General features: G+C 45.7%; 1 protein-coding gene across 4 annotated transcripts in view; it reads right to left on the minus strand.

Annotated features, from left to right (window-relative positions):
• The window catches only part of FRMD4A (FERM domain containing 4A), a 299,143-nt gene that overhangs the window by 208,496 nt on the left and 73,242 nt on the right, over nt 1-17,405 (minus strand). Inside the window, exon 1 of one of the 4 annotated variants that reach the window (XM_026119401.2) lies at nt 9,591-9,838. The exons of 2 other annotated variants lie outside the window; for them this stretch is intronic. In XM_026119401.2, coding sequence (XP_025975186.1) covers nt 9,591-9,683 — 93 coding nt within the window. In that variant the 5' untranslated portion in view covers nt 9,684-9,838. Of the gene's footprint in view, nt 1-9,590; nt 9,839-17,405 lie in introns of those variants that run through there. One more of the 4 variants, XM_064504767.1, reaches the window with a different exon arrangement.

The following is a 17,405-nucleotide window of genomic DNA, read 5'->3' on the forward strand; positions in this document are numbered from 1 at the left end:
AAGGGACTGGAGGCCAGGATCCTGCTGCCTGGTGCCTGCCCTGCAGCTGGTAGAGTCATTGACATGGTGGACAAGATCTTGTATTGCTGCCCTTGTGAGACAGGTTCTGGCTTTTGCCAGGACTTAGGTAATGATCCAGAAATCCACAGTGGTAAGGAAGCAGGACCCTGTGCCTGGCCCTCACTCCAAAGACAACATGCACACCCTATTATGCTACAGTTTTCCAACCTGATATGGAAGAGCAGAAAGGTGTACAGGACCCCCAGCAGGGCTATGAGGGCAGTACCACCAGAAGGATGGCATCGTTCACTTGTTTCACTTGGCCAGTGGTAATGGCCTAGTTCTGAAAAAACAATAAACTGTATTGCAAGAGACATGCTTTTTGTTAGCATACAGACTTGCACTTGTCTTGCAAGCCTTGACTAAGGGAATAACGATACAAAGCTAGCACATCTGATCTTCCACACAGGAAAACCTGTCAAAAGTATATAGAAGTAGTTCAAGCATGAATTAACTTGCTTGCTTTCCTGGCCATGAAACTGGTTTAGATGACAAGACCTTCTCTAAACTGAGGTACAGCCCATCTATTTTACAGTGTGCAAGCCTCCCCAAAACTCCTCTTGAAGGATGGACAAGTGGCTGACGTAACTTTCGGAGGTGGAACTGCAGGGCTTCCCAGGAAAGACCATGGGCCATTAGCCCAAACATTCACAGGACCATGTGCAGAGCCAGTGAACACATGGTAATGAGGGTCAGACTCTGTCGTGGGGATGCTCATGTATGAGCTGCATCAGCTTGGATGCCCAGAGCTGGATCTGCTCTCCAGGACTAAGCATGCGGTGCAGACATGGCAGTCTATATTCATCTCTTCTAACTGGAGAGCCTTCTGCTCCCTCTGTGGCTAATGGAAGGGGGATACCATTCCAGAGGGCTGAAGTTACAAGTGAAAGGCAGTTGACATGGGGAACACAAACCAGCAAGGAAATAACCCCATCTTAAGTCCCTTTTAGATGAGTTTCTTGAAGCATACCTCAGCCTATAACACATAGATTGGAAGTTGGCATGGTTGAAACTCCCTAGCAGAAACTTTTGAGTTAAGGTCAACTGAATTCACTCTTGCAGTGATTTTTGGTTCTAAACTAGAATGTAAAATGGTATTTGTTCTGCATGCAGATCTCCAAAGGGCAAATGCTTAGTGCAACCACATTAATTGCAGGTAATTAGTATTTAGCTGTTTTTTCACATGGAGTTTACCTAATCTATGATGATGTAAAACCTGGTGAGAAAATGGGCATCCTGGGTCCCATCCCACCAAGACTTGTTGGCTTTTATAGAGGGAGTACTGGAAACTAAGATGAACTTCAACTTCAGTTAAGAAACTTGCTTACTTATTTCAAAGCTTGTACAACCGTAATTTCACCTTCTAAATATATTCCAGAAGTACAGCTGGATTGTAGAGTGTGTGCGGGTGACTAAATCGCATGATTTGCAGCCCATTATCTTTTCAAAAGCTTTTCATGCAGTATCGCTGAAAAGTGGAGACTAATTGCGCTCTTTGCCTGTGCAATTTGGAGAGTTTGATACTTTGGTCCCAACAAGAAAAATTAAAGCATAAGAATCACTCATATCCATCTGCTGGTAGAATGAAAAGTCACCATTTCTTTGATGCCATTAGAAAGGATTGAGACAATGAGGGTAATGTATACTTCACCAGGAAATAAGCAAAGCTCAGACAGAAGTTTGGAACTGTGTCGGAAATCTGAACCCAACTTTCCAAACTTCTTGAATCAGCAAACTAGAAATTCTATGAAAGTTGACTATCTTCAGAACAGACTTCCTTTTGGTCAGAACAGCCCCTTTCATGATTTTTATCAGGTTGGTCAGAGGAACCTGGGTGCTTGTGAGCTTCACTGAAGTCACTGTTGCTATTTAACCAGCTTTATGCCTGGTCTTGACCAGAGATGTGTAAAGAGCGAAAATAGAAAAGCTCTCTGGAGGTTAGCTGTGGGTTTCATTCCCTGTTTTTTTCCATAAAAGACCAGGTACTGTATCTTGTTCTAAATGGAGGAAAAGTTTGACCAAGAAATTAAGAATGGCAAAAAGGAGACATCAGGCACGTCTCATACTCTGTATTTGATGTCTGAAAATGTTGCTAGTTTGGGTGATTATTCAAGCAACATTTAAGGAATTCATTGTTAAGATCGCAACCTCACATAGCCTAGAGACTTGCTATGTCTGGATTTTCAAACCCAGCTGAAGGCATGCCTAAGACATTGCAGGGAGGAGTCCTGGCTAGGTCCTGAATTAGGACTAGGTCTTCAGTGTGAAGCAGACTGGAAGCTCATGAGTGAGCAAGATATTTTAAATACACAAGCTACCACTTTGCATTATCTATCACCTGTTGACCCTGCATGAAACACAGGCTTTGTGTGCAAGGGCCCTTCCAGGGGTCTTGTGGGGTGGTAAATTCCTGTCTCTGGGCTCTAGATCACCACCTCGTGGTAACCCGATTTGGTACTAAACCGTCATATCTCCTGAGGTTTGGGCTGCTGGCGGGGGGGTTATGAGCCAGCAGAACCATGGTACTAGCTACCAGGAATAGCCCTTTGAACAGGCTGTGTCACCAAAGGGTACATGACTCACGGCAGCCTTTCCACAGCCTTGTCCCTCCAAACCCATTCACATGATCTTCCCCCTCCCCTCATTCAAATCCAAAACATTCGGCTCATTTCTGGCTCTGACCTCTGTTCCTGACCTGCCCTTGTCCTGTCCCCTGACCTGCCCTTGCTGTCCCAGGATTTGGCCAACACGAAGACAAATGCCAAATTGTAGTGAAAAGGGCTTTTCATTTTCTGATGAAAATAAGAATCTGAAGCATTGGGAATTTTACAGAAGAGCCTCCTCTTTTGAGGTCTCCAGGCCTTGAGAGCTTCAGATAATTCAATTAAGCTTCAACCATTTGAAAGTCAATTTGAGCAATACCCCAGTTCTGGACTCTTCAAAGTTCACCAGTCACTATCTATTAGCCTCTGCTGTGCTTTCACCTCTTAAATGATTAACCTGTGTACATTTTGGGGGGATAAAGTCTGGCACAGCTCCCGATCCGTTTCACAGAAAAGTCTGTTTTGATTTGTTACACCTTTTAGAAGTGTCACAAAATATTACAACTTCCAGACACCCAAGAGGAAGCACCAAACATTCTTCTGTCTAGGTAGAGTTCGAATTAAACCAGTTCCTCCAAAATACATGTGAACAGGTCAGAAAAGATAAACCTCAGATGAAACAAATAAAATTGATGCTTCAGCAGTCACAAGTGATTATATCAGAGCATTATACAGGTGACAGTTTTACTATTTAAGCTTATCCCCTTATTCAGTTTTCTTTGACACACAATTATTTGTCCATAGGGCTGGTGAATAATTCATTGCAAATAAAGTGTGTCGCAAAATGTTGCTTTTTTCCCACCTCCCTAGGTTTGTATATTAGATTCATCACCCTGAGACTTGAGAACCTTGCAGAAAAAAGCTAAGGCAACAGGAGTTCATTGCTTCAATCTCTCTCTTTTCTCTCAGGCAACTTCTACAACCAATTATCTACTGTTCTTTTGTTACCCACAACACTTTAACTCTAGTGTTACCCAGGCAGTCTATTAGATTGGTAGTGATGCTGTCAAGGTAAGAGACACATCCAAAAAATTTCACTGAAAGCACTAAGCAAAGGTCTTCAGAACCTGCATGCCAACTAAGAGTTTGCAAGTTAATGGTGTGAACTGGAAAGATCAACTTCCCTTGAAGCACTTGCTTAGTCGTGGTGTCAGACCAAATGCTTGCAACATCACTCACAGAGACCTGCATGAACGGGTTTTACAAACGAGGATTACTCCACCATGAATACCGTGAGATCTGCCTTGTTCCACCCTGTTAAGCCCCTCACTACAGTGCTTGGTGTGAAAGGTTTCCTAACGCTTGAGTCCATGCTGGAAAATGATTAATAATAAGCCAAATGCTGAATTATATTTTGTCTAGTCGAAAGAGAAAATCAATAACCCAGGGCAGCAAAAATACTAGTAGATTTGTACAATAGCAGTATATACCCAAACTCTCCATCCCGCTTTGCATGAAGGCAACTGGGTACTACACTATTCTCTTGCCGAAAGCAAAGGTCACCATAAGCGGCGGAATAGCGTGGGAAAACCTGCCTCAGACTTGGCCTGCAAGCCAGAAAGACTGGTTTTTTTCAGCCCTGGGTTCTCTCTTCTCAAGAGAAATTTATTTATAGGAGGAATGACGTTTCCTGCTGCATTCTTAACGTGCTTGCAGCTTGGGATAAGAACATGGGAGCTTTGTCTTTTGCCATCTGTTTTCTATGGCAATAAATATCCATTTACAGATTTATCTCAGCCTGATATGGTTTAAAGCCATGATACGAGTGAGTGTTCGAGGAGATCCATTCAGAACGGAAGTGTCACAGGTAAAGTACCAATTCCAGCTCCAAGCCGGGGTAGACTTACGCTTGTGTAATGGACAGTGGCGTTATGGCTTGTGGCTCTGGCTGCATTTTTAATCTTAGCTTATCTTCTTCAGAGGTACAAGAAATAAAAATGCAATCTAGACTAAAATCCTGCTGAGCTGCAAGTATCCACTGATGCAACTGGGCACAGGGCCTTTAATTTACCGTAGCTGAGAACCAGGACCTGAAAGCTGGGTGCACACTGCGAGATCTAAGATAATAGGTCTCTCCTAGCTTGATTTGATTCTTGCAGCACTTCATTTAGTCTGGGAATGGCCTTCCATTTTACACAGTGTCTGTAATACCATCCTTTGAACCTTAAAGACAGAAGAAAGGACAGATTTGTTTTTTGTTTAATACAAGAAAGCTACATATTTTCTCTAGGTTTTCTAACTCAAGAAACAACGCCTTGTGTTTATGACAAGAAGCATTCCTGTGGCTGGAAAATAGCCAATGAGGTCTTGAGAGAAGGAGTCAATATGTGCTCTTTACCAGTGCCTTGCAACAGCAGAAAGAGGTCTGTAAATAGTAATAGGCATTTGTTAGACATTAGCAGTACTCCATTCATCTTCCTCTCACCCACATCCGCAGCACATGGATGTAATAAAGATAGCTCCCAGGCATGAACCATCTCACATTAATAATGCAAAGGGAAAATAGGACATATTTGAACGTGTATATTTACTGATGGGGGGGAAGGAGACCCAGAGAAGGATGATATTGTTGTGAGAGTTGAGAAATAGCATGTCTGGGGTGGGATTCATTTCCCCTGGTTTAGGGGCCTGTGGTGGTGTGGTCTTCTCCTGGCCAAGTTATCCCTGTGTATGTTGACTAATGGAGAGCTGGCCAATACAGTCAGGGGAGTTTAGGGAATTGTTAATTTGGCCAAACATGGGTGGTCAGACCGCCTCTGGGCTGAGCTGAATGGCACTGCAGCCCCCTTGGAGTAGATTGACTACCTCTGCAGCGACTGTAAAGGCAGCCTGACATGCTGGCTTGGACGTGGATGTCTTGTAGACATCAGCATTAACTTTGATGAACCCAACTCACCTCTCAGTCTTGACACTGGCCTCTGGTGTGCCCCAAGGCGCATTGCTTAATTCTTTGTGTCTCAGGCTATACGTTCTATGGTCTCTCTATGGCTTACCCTATAATATTTAGCACTAGCTTTTCTTTATCATTATTTGGCCTTGTAAAAGCCTTTGCAAAGCCGTCTCTGCTGCTGGGTGTGTGCCGCACTAATTGCACAAATCTCTCAGATCTCAAGCTTTACATGTGAAACTTGCTCACATAGGCCTGGACTTCAGGCTTTCTTGCAACCACAGCTGAATTTCATTCATAAGGGCCTACGTGAGCAGGATGGTGTTTGCAGCCAACTCTTCTTTTGTCCTAAGCCTCTGTTCCTGATGTTTTATCTCTGCCTTGGGATGTGGGTACTGAGCCCACACAGAAGCTGTATGTCGATACATACCCACATCCCAAATGCAGGGCCCCAACCCAGGGGAGTGCAGGGCACCTTGTGCCTTGGCCACAACCTCCTCTCACCCACCACAAGACCTGGGGTGACCACACCCAGCATGACGAGTGCTGGAAAAAACCCATCCAGAGAGAGTGAGCCCATGAGGCTGTTTGCTGGACGAGGCAGGCCTGTTCAAGGCAGAGATAAAAACAGCAGGAACAGAGGTTTAGGACAAAAGAAGAGTTGGCTGCAAACACCATCCTACTGAATCTCCTAGCAATGCGCAAAGGAAGGCTCCAGCTTTTCTCTGACAAGAAGCCTAAACCACCCCAACCTTAGGTCAGTGAGTGGGAAGGAGAGAAATAAACTCTGGATGAGTGAAAATAAAACAACACGAGACCGTCTGACTGAGGCCGGACCAGGGCTAGGACTGTGAACTGAGCTGGCCGACGCCGGGGCCGTGTGCCTCTGCCCTGCCCACCCACGGCGCTCCGGCCGCCCGCGCGGATGCGGTTGCGGTGAGTTCCTCAAAGCGCCGGACAGCCTGAGAGGCGGCAGCAGTGTCGGCGGCACGCTGGCTGCTCCCGCTAGTGCGGCCACAGAGAGGGGCGAGCGGTGAGCTGGGCGGAGAGCCGATATAGGTCACTGGCAGATGCTCTGTCCATGAGTTATGACTTTTGGCCCCACTTCTGGGCACTTACGGTTAATATCTCTCACTTCCTATACATACATGCATATATATATATATATTTTTCTCTCTCACCACGTGTGTACGCTGTGTGCTTGGGTGTGATAAGCTACATTGCCATGCCTGCACACAATCTGCTGTCCAGGGTTAGCAGTGTATTGTATTGCAGTTAGGACTGCACGCAGAGCTATGAAGCAATGAGTACACACCTTCAAGTCCCTTGGAGCTCAGGTCCTCCCTGCCTGTCTGTTTTTGCCTCCTGTATAAACATCTTGCCTCCTGTATAAACACTAACCTTCTCCAGCACCTTTTCTGAAGGAATTTCCATGCTCTCCTTTACTACCTTGCATTGAGTTATCTCCTGAAAATATCCTGTTAGAGTACTGCTCTTTTTCAGATCCCTCCATCAGACAAAGTAATGCATGCAACGAAGCCAAGGAGGAGTTGGGCAGGTATTGCTTGGGTCGCTATGCACATTATATCCCTGCAGGGGATGTTTGCGTGGGGAGTGCTCTGTCTCTCTTGCTTGCTATCTCCCATATTACAGGCTGTTTTCCAGACTGTTATGTGACTTGCCTTAAGGCTCATTGGTCACAGATACGGCCTCTATGAAAGCATGCTTGGCTTCTCATGCCGCCTTGCGAGAGCAGCTGCAAAATCAAGAGATGTTGACCCATCTCCTGCAATTTGGGCCAGCAAAAACACTGCCTCGCCAGAGCAGCAAAGCCTGGCTGCAAATCTCAGACGTGTCCACCCTGACTGTTCACTCTGGAGCTGTTCTTGGGGCTGGTCCACTTTTGGGGATGTTGAGGATTTCAGCATTGCCATGGAGACTGAGGGACCCCACAAAGCCATCAAGTTGCAGGATTAAAGCCTTGCAGACCGCGTGTAGGTTTGTGTGTGCTAAGGACACCTTATTTCTGTGGCTATATAGGATAAAGTGCACAGAAGGTGTTCTTTCCTTTCCTTTGCATCATTAATTGTAATGTGGCGCCTCTAAATGGGCCCCAGTTACAGCTAGTCTAGGTGTTGTATGGGGCCTGAAAATAAAGTCCCTGTTCCCCAGACAGGTTAAGGCACAGGTCCGCAGCTTTCAGTCATCCAGGCAGGGCTGCCTGCCCTGGGCCCCTCTCAGCATCTTGAACTGCAAAGCCCAGATTTAACTGGAGTGACATTTCTGAATGTGCTCCAAAGCAACAAACAACAATCAAACAATAACAAACCAAAGCTGTGTGAATAATTGATTATTTTTGGTTTGCTTGACAGACTGGAAAGGCAGAGAAAAAAAATGTTTCAGGTTGACACAAAGTTATTCTGTTTTCCCTTCAGCCAAATGGACATGAAAGAAAAAAGGAAGGGCTTTGGATTTAACCGAAACAGTCTTTCTGACCTGCATTTAGTTATTGAGGTTTTTTTTCACATTCCTTTAAAAAACAAACATATTTATCCAAACAAAATCACATTGTCTGAAGGAAAAACTGAAATAGTTAGTTTTGAAATGTCCAAAACCAGATTTTTTTTTTTTTTTTGGAACGACACATGCAACAGAGCAACTAAGCTTGCAGGTGGCTTCAGCTGCCACGAAACTCCCTTTCAGCAAAATAAATGTTTCGAGCAGAGATTTCCCTCGGGTCTGCACTGACCGACTATGAGACCTTTCCACGTTGCAGAACTTACACATGTGCTCTAAGTCATAAATCAGAGGGTGAACAGCACCTCGCCTGCCTGCATTTCTCAATACCCAAACCACAAAGAACCACGAGCATAAAAAACATGTCATTCCTTGTGCCGAGCATCATCTCAGATGATGGCTGGAGGAGGACCCGTGTGCCGCGGCCGGTTGGCAAGGTGTCCCGTCTCCGTGAGCCTTTGCTCTCGGTGGGTGCGATGTGCTCACGTTGCTGAGATTCGTGTTCACACCACGGCCATTTCGTTGGCCTGTCCATCCTTCGAAGCAGCAAGACCCCCCTCCCCCAGCTCCTCCGGGCACCGCAGCGAAGGCGATGCCCATTCGGGAAATTAATGACATAATTATTCCACTCAGTCCAGTTTATGAAAGAATAAATTGGTTGCATCTTTGCAGTCACCGTGACAAGCTGACAAAACCCTCTGAAGCACCTTAACTTTCTGAGCTTGTCGTGCTGTCAAGCCGTGCCGCGGTGGAAAGCTGGCCCCCGGGGGCCCCACGGCAGGCGCTTCCCGCAATGGGTGCCCACCCGCCCGCCTGCCCGCCCGGCTCTTCACAAAGCCCTGCTGCCTCACGCCTCACTTCCCACGCCGGCAGCGAGGAAGCAACAGCGTCTCCTTGATGAACTCCAGATCAGCACGCAGGCAGTACCACGTTGACCTCATCGGTATTGATTCGAGCCGTGCATCACTGTACAGCATGCATTAATACTGCTTGCTAGCGTGCACCGTATAGCCCGCATTACACCATGCCACTCCTGGTGCTAATTAACTCTATACATCACTGCCATCACAGATACTCGTGGGCAGCTGCATCCATGTTTACTTATACAGAGCCCTTCTCCATCACCCTGAGGTTTCCGCTGGTATTTATTACTCGACATTGCCGTTTACTCCCCTCTGCTACTGGTTATTACTGCCATATGCTGTCACAGCCGCAATGAGTATTGATTGTTATTAATTACCCCTTTAACACTGATCACCTCCAAGTATTATCAAAGAGCTTCTGACTAGTTTTAATTACTACATACTATCATTATTGCTCCTGCTTGCACTGACTACTACCCTTAGTTATCACCCAGCCTCTGACTAGTACTAGTAACCACACACCATCACACAGGTCCTACCAGTACTAATTTCTACACACCGTGACATGATCCCTATTAGCTCTGACTGCTAACGGGGCAGGGCGTCGCTGCCCTCCTCATCCTCTGGGCTTGCATTCGGTACAAAGAAATCATGGCTTACCCTCTCCACACTGCGTCTCCTCAGTGATCCATACGGTATCTTGAACAAAAGTCTTCGGGTCCTGCCCGGAGTCACAGCTGTCTGCACGACCATAGCGCGGCGCTAACTCCTCTGTGTGCTTGTGTGTGTGTGAGCCAGAGGAGAGAGTTCACAGCAGACAGAGGCTGCCTTGGAAATAACTTTCAGCCTCATCTAGATTTTCCAACTATCAAATAGCTGAGTGGGTTTTCACATCAGACCATATGAGTCAAGATGTGGCTTGTTTGAAAGAAGGAGGGGGGGGGGGGAAAGGAAAACCCTAGCCTTGTAACCTTAACAACATGTTTCAAGCAGCATATCTTTAGCGTCCTTCTGCTTCTCAGTGTAGTTTGCTCAGCGGGATTGCTGTGCCACAGAGGTGGGAGAATTAAGCTTCTGGGGAGAATGTTCCAAAAATGTCAAGCTCGCTTCTTGTTGCTACAGATGGTAACCAGGTCAGTTGTCTGATCAAAGCTCTATCAGACTTATTATACATTTTGTCACGTGACTGCAGACCCCTCTGGTTTGCTGTACAGTAGATCACATGTTCACCTTAAAAAGAATATCTGGTGTATCACCATCTGGTGCAGAGATTAATGTTAAATCCTACATTCAGATATTTCTCTCTCCTGGATGTTGGAGAGCACACACACAGAGCAATTGGGCTTTAAAAGATCCTCTAGGCTGCTCAATTAAACACGAGCACTCGCTAGTTAAGGCTGTATGTTGTTTATAACATAGTATAGTACGCACGTAGGTACAAAGAACACACATTTATCATTTGCCGCATCTACGTCCCCCCGTATGTATTCATATGTAACTTCTGTACAATCCATAAAAATTATTACATTAGTGTTGTCCGTAACTGTAAAGTGTTGTCTGCACTTCACAAAGTCAATCTTACCATCTACTTTTTTCTTTTATAAAGCCACAGTAGAGAACACCAAATAATGATGTTTCAAAGAAGTTTGAAGCAGTTTTTACTCTTTAAATAGTACACAAGTGATTTGGAAGTGGACAAATTTCTTTCCTTTCCCACAGAATTTCTGCAACAGCAGGAATTGTCCTAAAGCAGGCAGATGTGATTTTGAAGTTTTGCAGCGAGTGTGATTTGGACGCTGTGCTCATGTTCATATTCAGTTACAGGTACTAGTCCAGCTGCAGTTTTGAGTTAACATGTGCGAAGCAGGAGTTCCTCAACCTACCAGCTCCATGTTGGTATTCTGAATTTGCGTAGTAAATCAGAAAAGATCTTGGCACACTCTCTTTTTCTTAGAGCAGTCTAGTTGGGGGACCAAATTCTGCTGAGCTATGGAGCCACTCTCGTCCTCCATGTATTGTTCTCATTTTAATGCAAAACTAAAAATATTTTATTTTGATCAAGTCCAAAAGCCAGGATGAAGGTGTTAGGGATGTGACATGAAAGGAACTGTTTAGAATAAAGAAGAGAAACACTGTATCAGCCCAGCATATTCACATGCATTAAAGCCAGTCAAAGAGAAAACCCGGCAGCTTGATGTGGGAAATCCTAAATATTAAAACAATCGGCCTTTGTTCATAATTAGTTCCATATGGCTTTTGCCAAATAGAGTGAGAGAGACAGGAAAAGATGGAAATATCGTAAGCATGACAGACTTGTATAGGTTCTTTATATAGACTAGGTGCAGAGTTGCAGTCTTTGCCTCTTTTTTTTTTTTAAATGATCCCCCCCCCCCCCCCCCCATGTCAAGTAATTCCTACCCGTTTCTGTAGGAACCAGGTACTTGCCATTTACCAGCTGCTCCCAGGGAATCTGCACTTGCATCAGCAGAGCCGCTGGGGATCTCCCAGCAGAGAAAGTGGGCACAGGGGACTGCAATCTGCCTTACTGTGTCTGAATGAAAACTGAGCCACATCTGAGCCAGGACCTAGCCAAGCCCTCCCTGTTAAGCTCATCCGCAGCCTTGTGATGTGGGGCTCCTCTTCACATCAGCCCCCTTCCACATCTCTCTGGGCAGGATGTAACGTCTACCGTGGTCCAACCTATGCCTGTGAGATGGCTGGAGGACACTGACCTTCCTTGTGGAGTGAGGAAGCTGCTTGGTCTCGCAGGAAGATCAGCCTTGTAGTTAGATCTTTATCCACTAGAGAGGATAAAAAGCCATAACACACATCTCCACCCATGTCTATAAGCAGATGAGCTCAGGGACCAGCCACAGTCAGTCTAGTGGTACCAGCTTGAAGCACCACATGGACTGATTTGCTCTGCTGAACTCCATCCTGCCTTGGCTAGTTTGTGACTGGGGACTCAAGCTCAGCATCTCTTCACCATGTGCTGTTTTTTCTGCAGACATAGCTTGGCTGCCAGGGACCGCCTGAGCACCTTCCCTGAATGTTAGTTCAATCATTTGCACAAACCACAAGTTCTTTGCTTAGGTTTTTGAGTCTTACAAATGAAATGGAAATTTTTATGTAGTTCAGGGCAGCTGAAAAATAACAGAAATATTCTTTTTTGCAGAAAACTTCTAGTGCATGTGAAAAGTAGAAGAAATGCATTCATTTGCATGGTGTTGGAACTGGCTGCAAGAAGATCCCTGCATATCCTAGTAGGCCTGACCATTCCCTCACTCATAGTGCTGCACACTGGGCACAACTCTACTGATACCCACAGAATCACATAAAACTGGAGACCTGGACCCACTATGACACTTTCTTCAACCCCATTCCTCACTTCCCAGTTAATATAAGCCTGGAGACAGGAACCCAAACCAGAATCATCAGGACTGTGGAAACCACACAGAAGCATGGGATTTTGAGTTATTTTTAGAGTTGTCCAAGATTCAAGGTGTATAGGATAGTTTGGTAAGGTAATATGGGCTCTCAAGATTGTCTTTCATGAGACTGCAACACTTGTAGAAGATAATCCTACTTGGGATTTGAGTCCTGAGCATGTTTTTTCTCTATGCTAGCTCTCTATACTAGCCATTTTCTCTATACTGTGTAGAGCATCAGGATTCTTCTGGTTTGCTATTCCCAGGAGACTGAAGCTCAAATTCTCATACTTGAGGTTTAATCAAGTTAGGCCCTGATAATGTGAATTCAGGCTGTGCAGTGGCTACAATACCACAAGCAGATGAATCCCCCAGGAGATGGCACACACGCCTATCACTGCTGGTCCTTCCAAAGCAGACTGGCTCTGGATTCATGCAACATAATGGCTCTCCCTGGGCTCCATGTGGGCCCTGCTGCTGTAAGATGCAATTATACTTTTCTCTGTGTGTTCTTCAGGTTTAAGTGCGGAGGAGATGTGCGGCAGATGCAGGATCACTCCAGAGTAGTATTTTTATAGTATGTACCTGAAGGGAAGTGCTACTCACCCTGGGATGCAGGAGGAGGACATGGGGAAAAGGGAGGACCTGGAGCTGCACAGACAGCTGGGACAGTGTTAGAGGACTGGCTGGGCAGAGGCAGTCGAACCTGCGCATTGCCCTGGGCCTGAGAGTGATCTCTTCTGAGACACGCTTGGGTTTTGTTTCAGAAAGAAGTAGTTCATTCTACAGGATAAGCTGGGAGTGAACCAGCATATGCAGTGTGGATGATCAAAGGGCCAGGATTTAGGAGAGAGAGAAGTGGGGTGCTAAGTTTCTTCTATACCGGCTGTTTCCCAAGATGGAGTCAAGGTGCTTGTGGCAGATGTAGGCGTGTTCAAGGACACTTCAGCCCATCCTGCTCTGAATTTCTCTCTGGAGAGCCCCTGTCTTCTGTAGCTGACTGTAGAGCTAAACTAAAGCAACCCGACTCATAACTAAGGCTTTGTCCAACTGTATTATCTGGGGAGACGATCTCTCACTGAACAGCTCAGTAAGAAATAAAAGTCAAACTATTGTAAAAGAATATCCCAGCTTTGCCACCACAGACCCTCAATAGAGACATGCTGTATTTACAACTGCTGAAAGACAAAACTCTTTAAAGCAGCGGATGCTTTTCAGTACTAATTGCAGGCTGCCAGGAACAGTGGTTTGTGGTAACAATGCAACAGACGAAAGTACATTCCAACAAATTTCTATTTAGACTAGAAATTTTTTGTCTTTAATGAAGAAGAGAAAGAAATAATGTACTGATGCAAAACGTGTGTTATATTTGGAACGGAGGAGTTAAGTTTCGACCAGCGTATGCCCAGTGGAGATCAGTAAGTGGAAATTAGTGACAGCAGTGGAATAGGCTGAAATGCAATATGCTATATTAAAGATCTATCAATGAGTTTTGTAAAACTGAGAAGTCCCTCAGTTCAGACATGCCCACTTTATTGCTGTACTCCATGAAGACACAAGTGCAGCAGCACAATAACAGAATGATAATTGCAGTTCCTGACAGTGTTTTCCATCAGATTTCTATCACCCTTATCAACAGCAAAGCCAAATTCTTCCCTGAGGTCCTGAAAGGGAGCCCACTTGTATCTGAGCTCTTCAGCAGCTTCTACTAATTTTGGTGGAATTCCTTACTTTCTGCTGTAAGAAAGCCCTCCCTAGCTTGTTTGATGGGGTGGCACGGGTGAGATGAATGCTGCCACAGAAAGCCCGGGGGCTGCCCTGCGTGCGCAAGGCTGCATCACGGCTGGGCAGTCATGCAGCCCTTGATGCTGCCTGTCTGCTCTGAGCACGCAGGGCAGCTGCTGGGGCAGATCCTGCTTCTGCAGGTCATGCTGGGGCCACCTCGACCTTGCCTGGCTACCCAGTGTGCAAGTGCCCCGGAGCCTTTTATTTGGATGCTAAGACAAAAGGAGTGGAAGGGGTCTCTCTGCTGAGTGGGAAAAGCAGACTTACAGTGATAAGCAGTAAGAAAACCCTGCTAGACAAAGGAAATTTGGCCCTTGCTGTTCTTGCGTGTCAAACACTCCTTTCCCTCCCTTAAGCTCTGCTGTCCTTGTCCCGAACCATGCAGTGCATTAGGATACACACATGCATCCTTTGTGAGTGCCTTTGCTGGGTGGCAGTAATCCAGGCTGAATATGAAGGCCAGCCCTGCACTTGAACACAGATTCTTACCTTGTTTTACTCTATTTTGGCACTGTGGGTTGTGCAGAGATCAGCACTGTGTTGGACTGCTCATGTAGCATGTCCATCACTTAACTGGGAATTGAGGCTCCTATGGTAGCTTTGTATTGCTCTACAGCAATGTTATAACCACCTGCAGTTTATAGAAGCATTACTAGGTCTGACTGGTGTGAACCTAAACAAAAAAAAACCCCACAACCAAGCACTTCTGGACTCACAGAAGTTCATTTTCTGATGTGAATTGCCATAGGTTAACCCAGAACACAATGCTAGATGTTTCTAAATTTCTTCATTCATTGGTATTCCAGCAGAAATGTCCACACAGCCACCCATCTGCTGCCTTTTGTCCACCAGTCTTGGGTGAGATGGGGAATGGCTAGCAGCTGTGCGTGAAACCTGGGATGTCTCTTGCTGAGCCTGCACCTAGCCAAGCGCTCAGCCCCATCAGCTGGTGTGTCCACCAAGCCAGGAAATAGTTGGCAAAATCTCCAGAACATAGAAGATAAGGTCACACTGCTCTAAAGCTCTGAAAAGAGGCCCAGTCTAGTGCTGGAAGGAGCGTTGGTCCTGTCAATTCAGAGCTGAGAAGTGAAGCTACGATATGCAACATATCTCCAGTGTAGGAGCCGTGTGTGTGGTGTGACCAAGGCACCCTGGCAGCGTCACTTCTGTGAGCGCCTTGATTTAAGTCCTTGTCAGAATGGTTTAGGCTGACAGGTCAGAGGCTAGTCTGAAGTGAGGAAGTGTCAGGAAGCAAAAAAGCATCATTTTCAGACAGAGCACTAACTTCAAACCTCCTTCTGATTGTGAAAGGGGTCATCACGGTCTCCAGTGGGAGTCAAAGGTGCGCAGAATGGCACAGACGTGGATACTCCAGAAAATGTCTTCAGAAAAGGGACACCCTTCCCCTTCCTGCTACCACCACGTAGCAGAGAACTGGTGCATGAGGTGCAGGAGCAGCCCCCATCTCACCTCCAGCTCCCCGGACCACCTGTTGTCCCGTGTGTGGTACTTGCTTGGAAAAGTGGTCCCAGTCTCTGTGCTCCCTGATGGATGGGCTGCTGGCACAGCTCTGCTGGAACAGCAGGAGCAGTAGGAACGGGGGCCTCCGCTGGATGGAATGAAATTTCCCTTGTACTTTGGTGTGCCTGAAGGTCGACTGTTTTCCCACATAACTCAGAGAGACAGTAATTAATTAGGGAGGGAACTTGCCTGACCCCACTGCCCTTGAGACACGCCCCTGTAAAGATCATGAAGGGACCAGAGAGGCTGCCTCTGACTTCCAGAGCTTATGTAAACAAAAGAGGAAATATCTGGCAACATCACCACATTCCCACACAGCGGATTTGTAGCAGAAGCTAGACGTGGTGTGTTCAGTAGCAGCATGCACTGATCTGGGACAGGTCTATGCAGTATTTCTGTCAGGGATCTGATCTAAAGCCCTTGCAAAGCTGAGTGATGTCAGGGGGATGTGCAGATGCTTGGTGCACCTCAGTATCAAGCCCTAAAATGCTAGTGGATTATTCCTCTGTTATGCTCAGCACTGCCAATTTGCTTTGGTTTCAGAAATTAGGGTTTGCTCAGCATGGCATGGGTACTCAGCCTTATGCTACCTTTAAGCCTTTAAGATGCTATGTGACATAGGGACTGTGTCAAACATTGTGAAGATATTTTCCATTGTGCTGTGTAATTTTCTTTCTTTTTAAAATTTATCCTTCTTACATGTACTTTGATTGGCCTTAATATATCTTAGGTAGGTGTATGTGTATATGAGGAAAGAAGAGAATTTTGTTGCCCGAAGAGAAAGCCACACGGATAGCAGAGAGGACATCATGTCCGTAAAGAAAGAGGGGAAGTAGAAGACTACTGAGAGATTTTAGGAGATTTTTAAGCCTTGCCAGGCCTGGTAAGTAGCCTTTCAGGCAAATGTTTTGTAGTTGAGATCTTGCAGGCATGTAATAATGATGTCCTTTCTCTAAGTAAGGAGAAAAGTGCATTTGCCCAGAACAAAAAGAACTGCTAACATTGGCAAAATACAATAAGAATTTGGTTATGTTCTGAGCTTTGTAGATTTATGTGGACAGACAGAAATGTGATGAGTTTGTTGGCTTTCTAGACCATAAGCCTCGGAGTTTCTCCCTGTAATTCCTATCAAGTTATAATTCTTGCTTGAGCGCTACTATGTCTACTGACCTGTAACAACATCTTACCTCAGTTGCAGAGGACATCTGGCATGGCATTTACCTCTCTCAACTTTGGTCACCTTCATCTGAGCCTGTCATCTGGACTTCTTTCATCACCAATAAAGACAAATGGGCCTTTGCAAGGTTTGAGTCATGCTACTTTTGAGTTTACCTTAGCTTCCTACTTCAGTAGCAGCTAAACCCTATCTAACCCTAGTTACTACGGTGCCAGGGCTGGATTCAGAAAAGAAGTGAACAAATTTGTGAAGGAACATCTACTGTGGACTGCTAAATTCAAAGTCACCACTTCTGGGTCAGAAAATCCCTGAATGCAGATTACTGGTGGTAGGAAGATAGCTGTGGAGAATGTGGCTATGTACTTGCCCTGTTCTTACAGTTGTCTGTAGGCACCTGTTGTTGGTCACTGCCTGAGACAGGATGCTGGACTAGATAATTCATTGGAGCGACCTGAGATGGTCATTTTTATGCTCCTATTTTCAGAAGGGTCTCTCTAAACAAAATCTCATTAAGACCTACCTAATGGCATCTCTTTAATGTCACAATCTTGGCAGGTGCTGAAC

Source organism: Dromaius novaehollandiae, chromosome 1 (genome assembly GCF_036370855.1).
Source record: "Dromaius novaehollandiae isolate bDroNov1 chromosome 1, bDroNov1.hap1, whole genome shotgun sequence".
NCBI classification, from domain to species: domain Eukaryota; kingdom Metazoa; phylum Chordata; class Aves; order Casuariiformes; family Dromaiidae; genus Dromaius; species Dromaius novaehollandiae.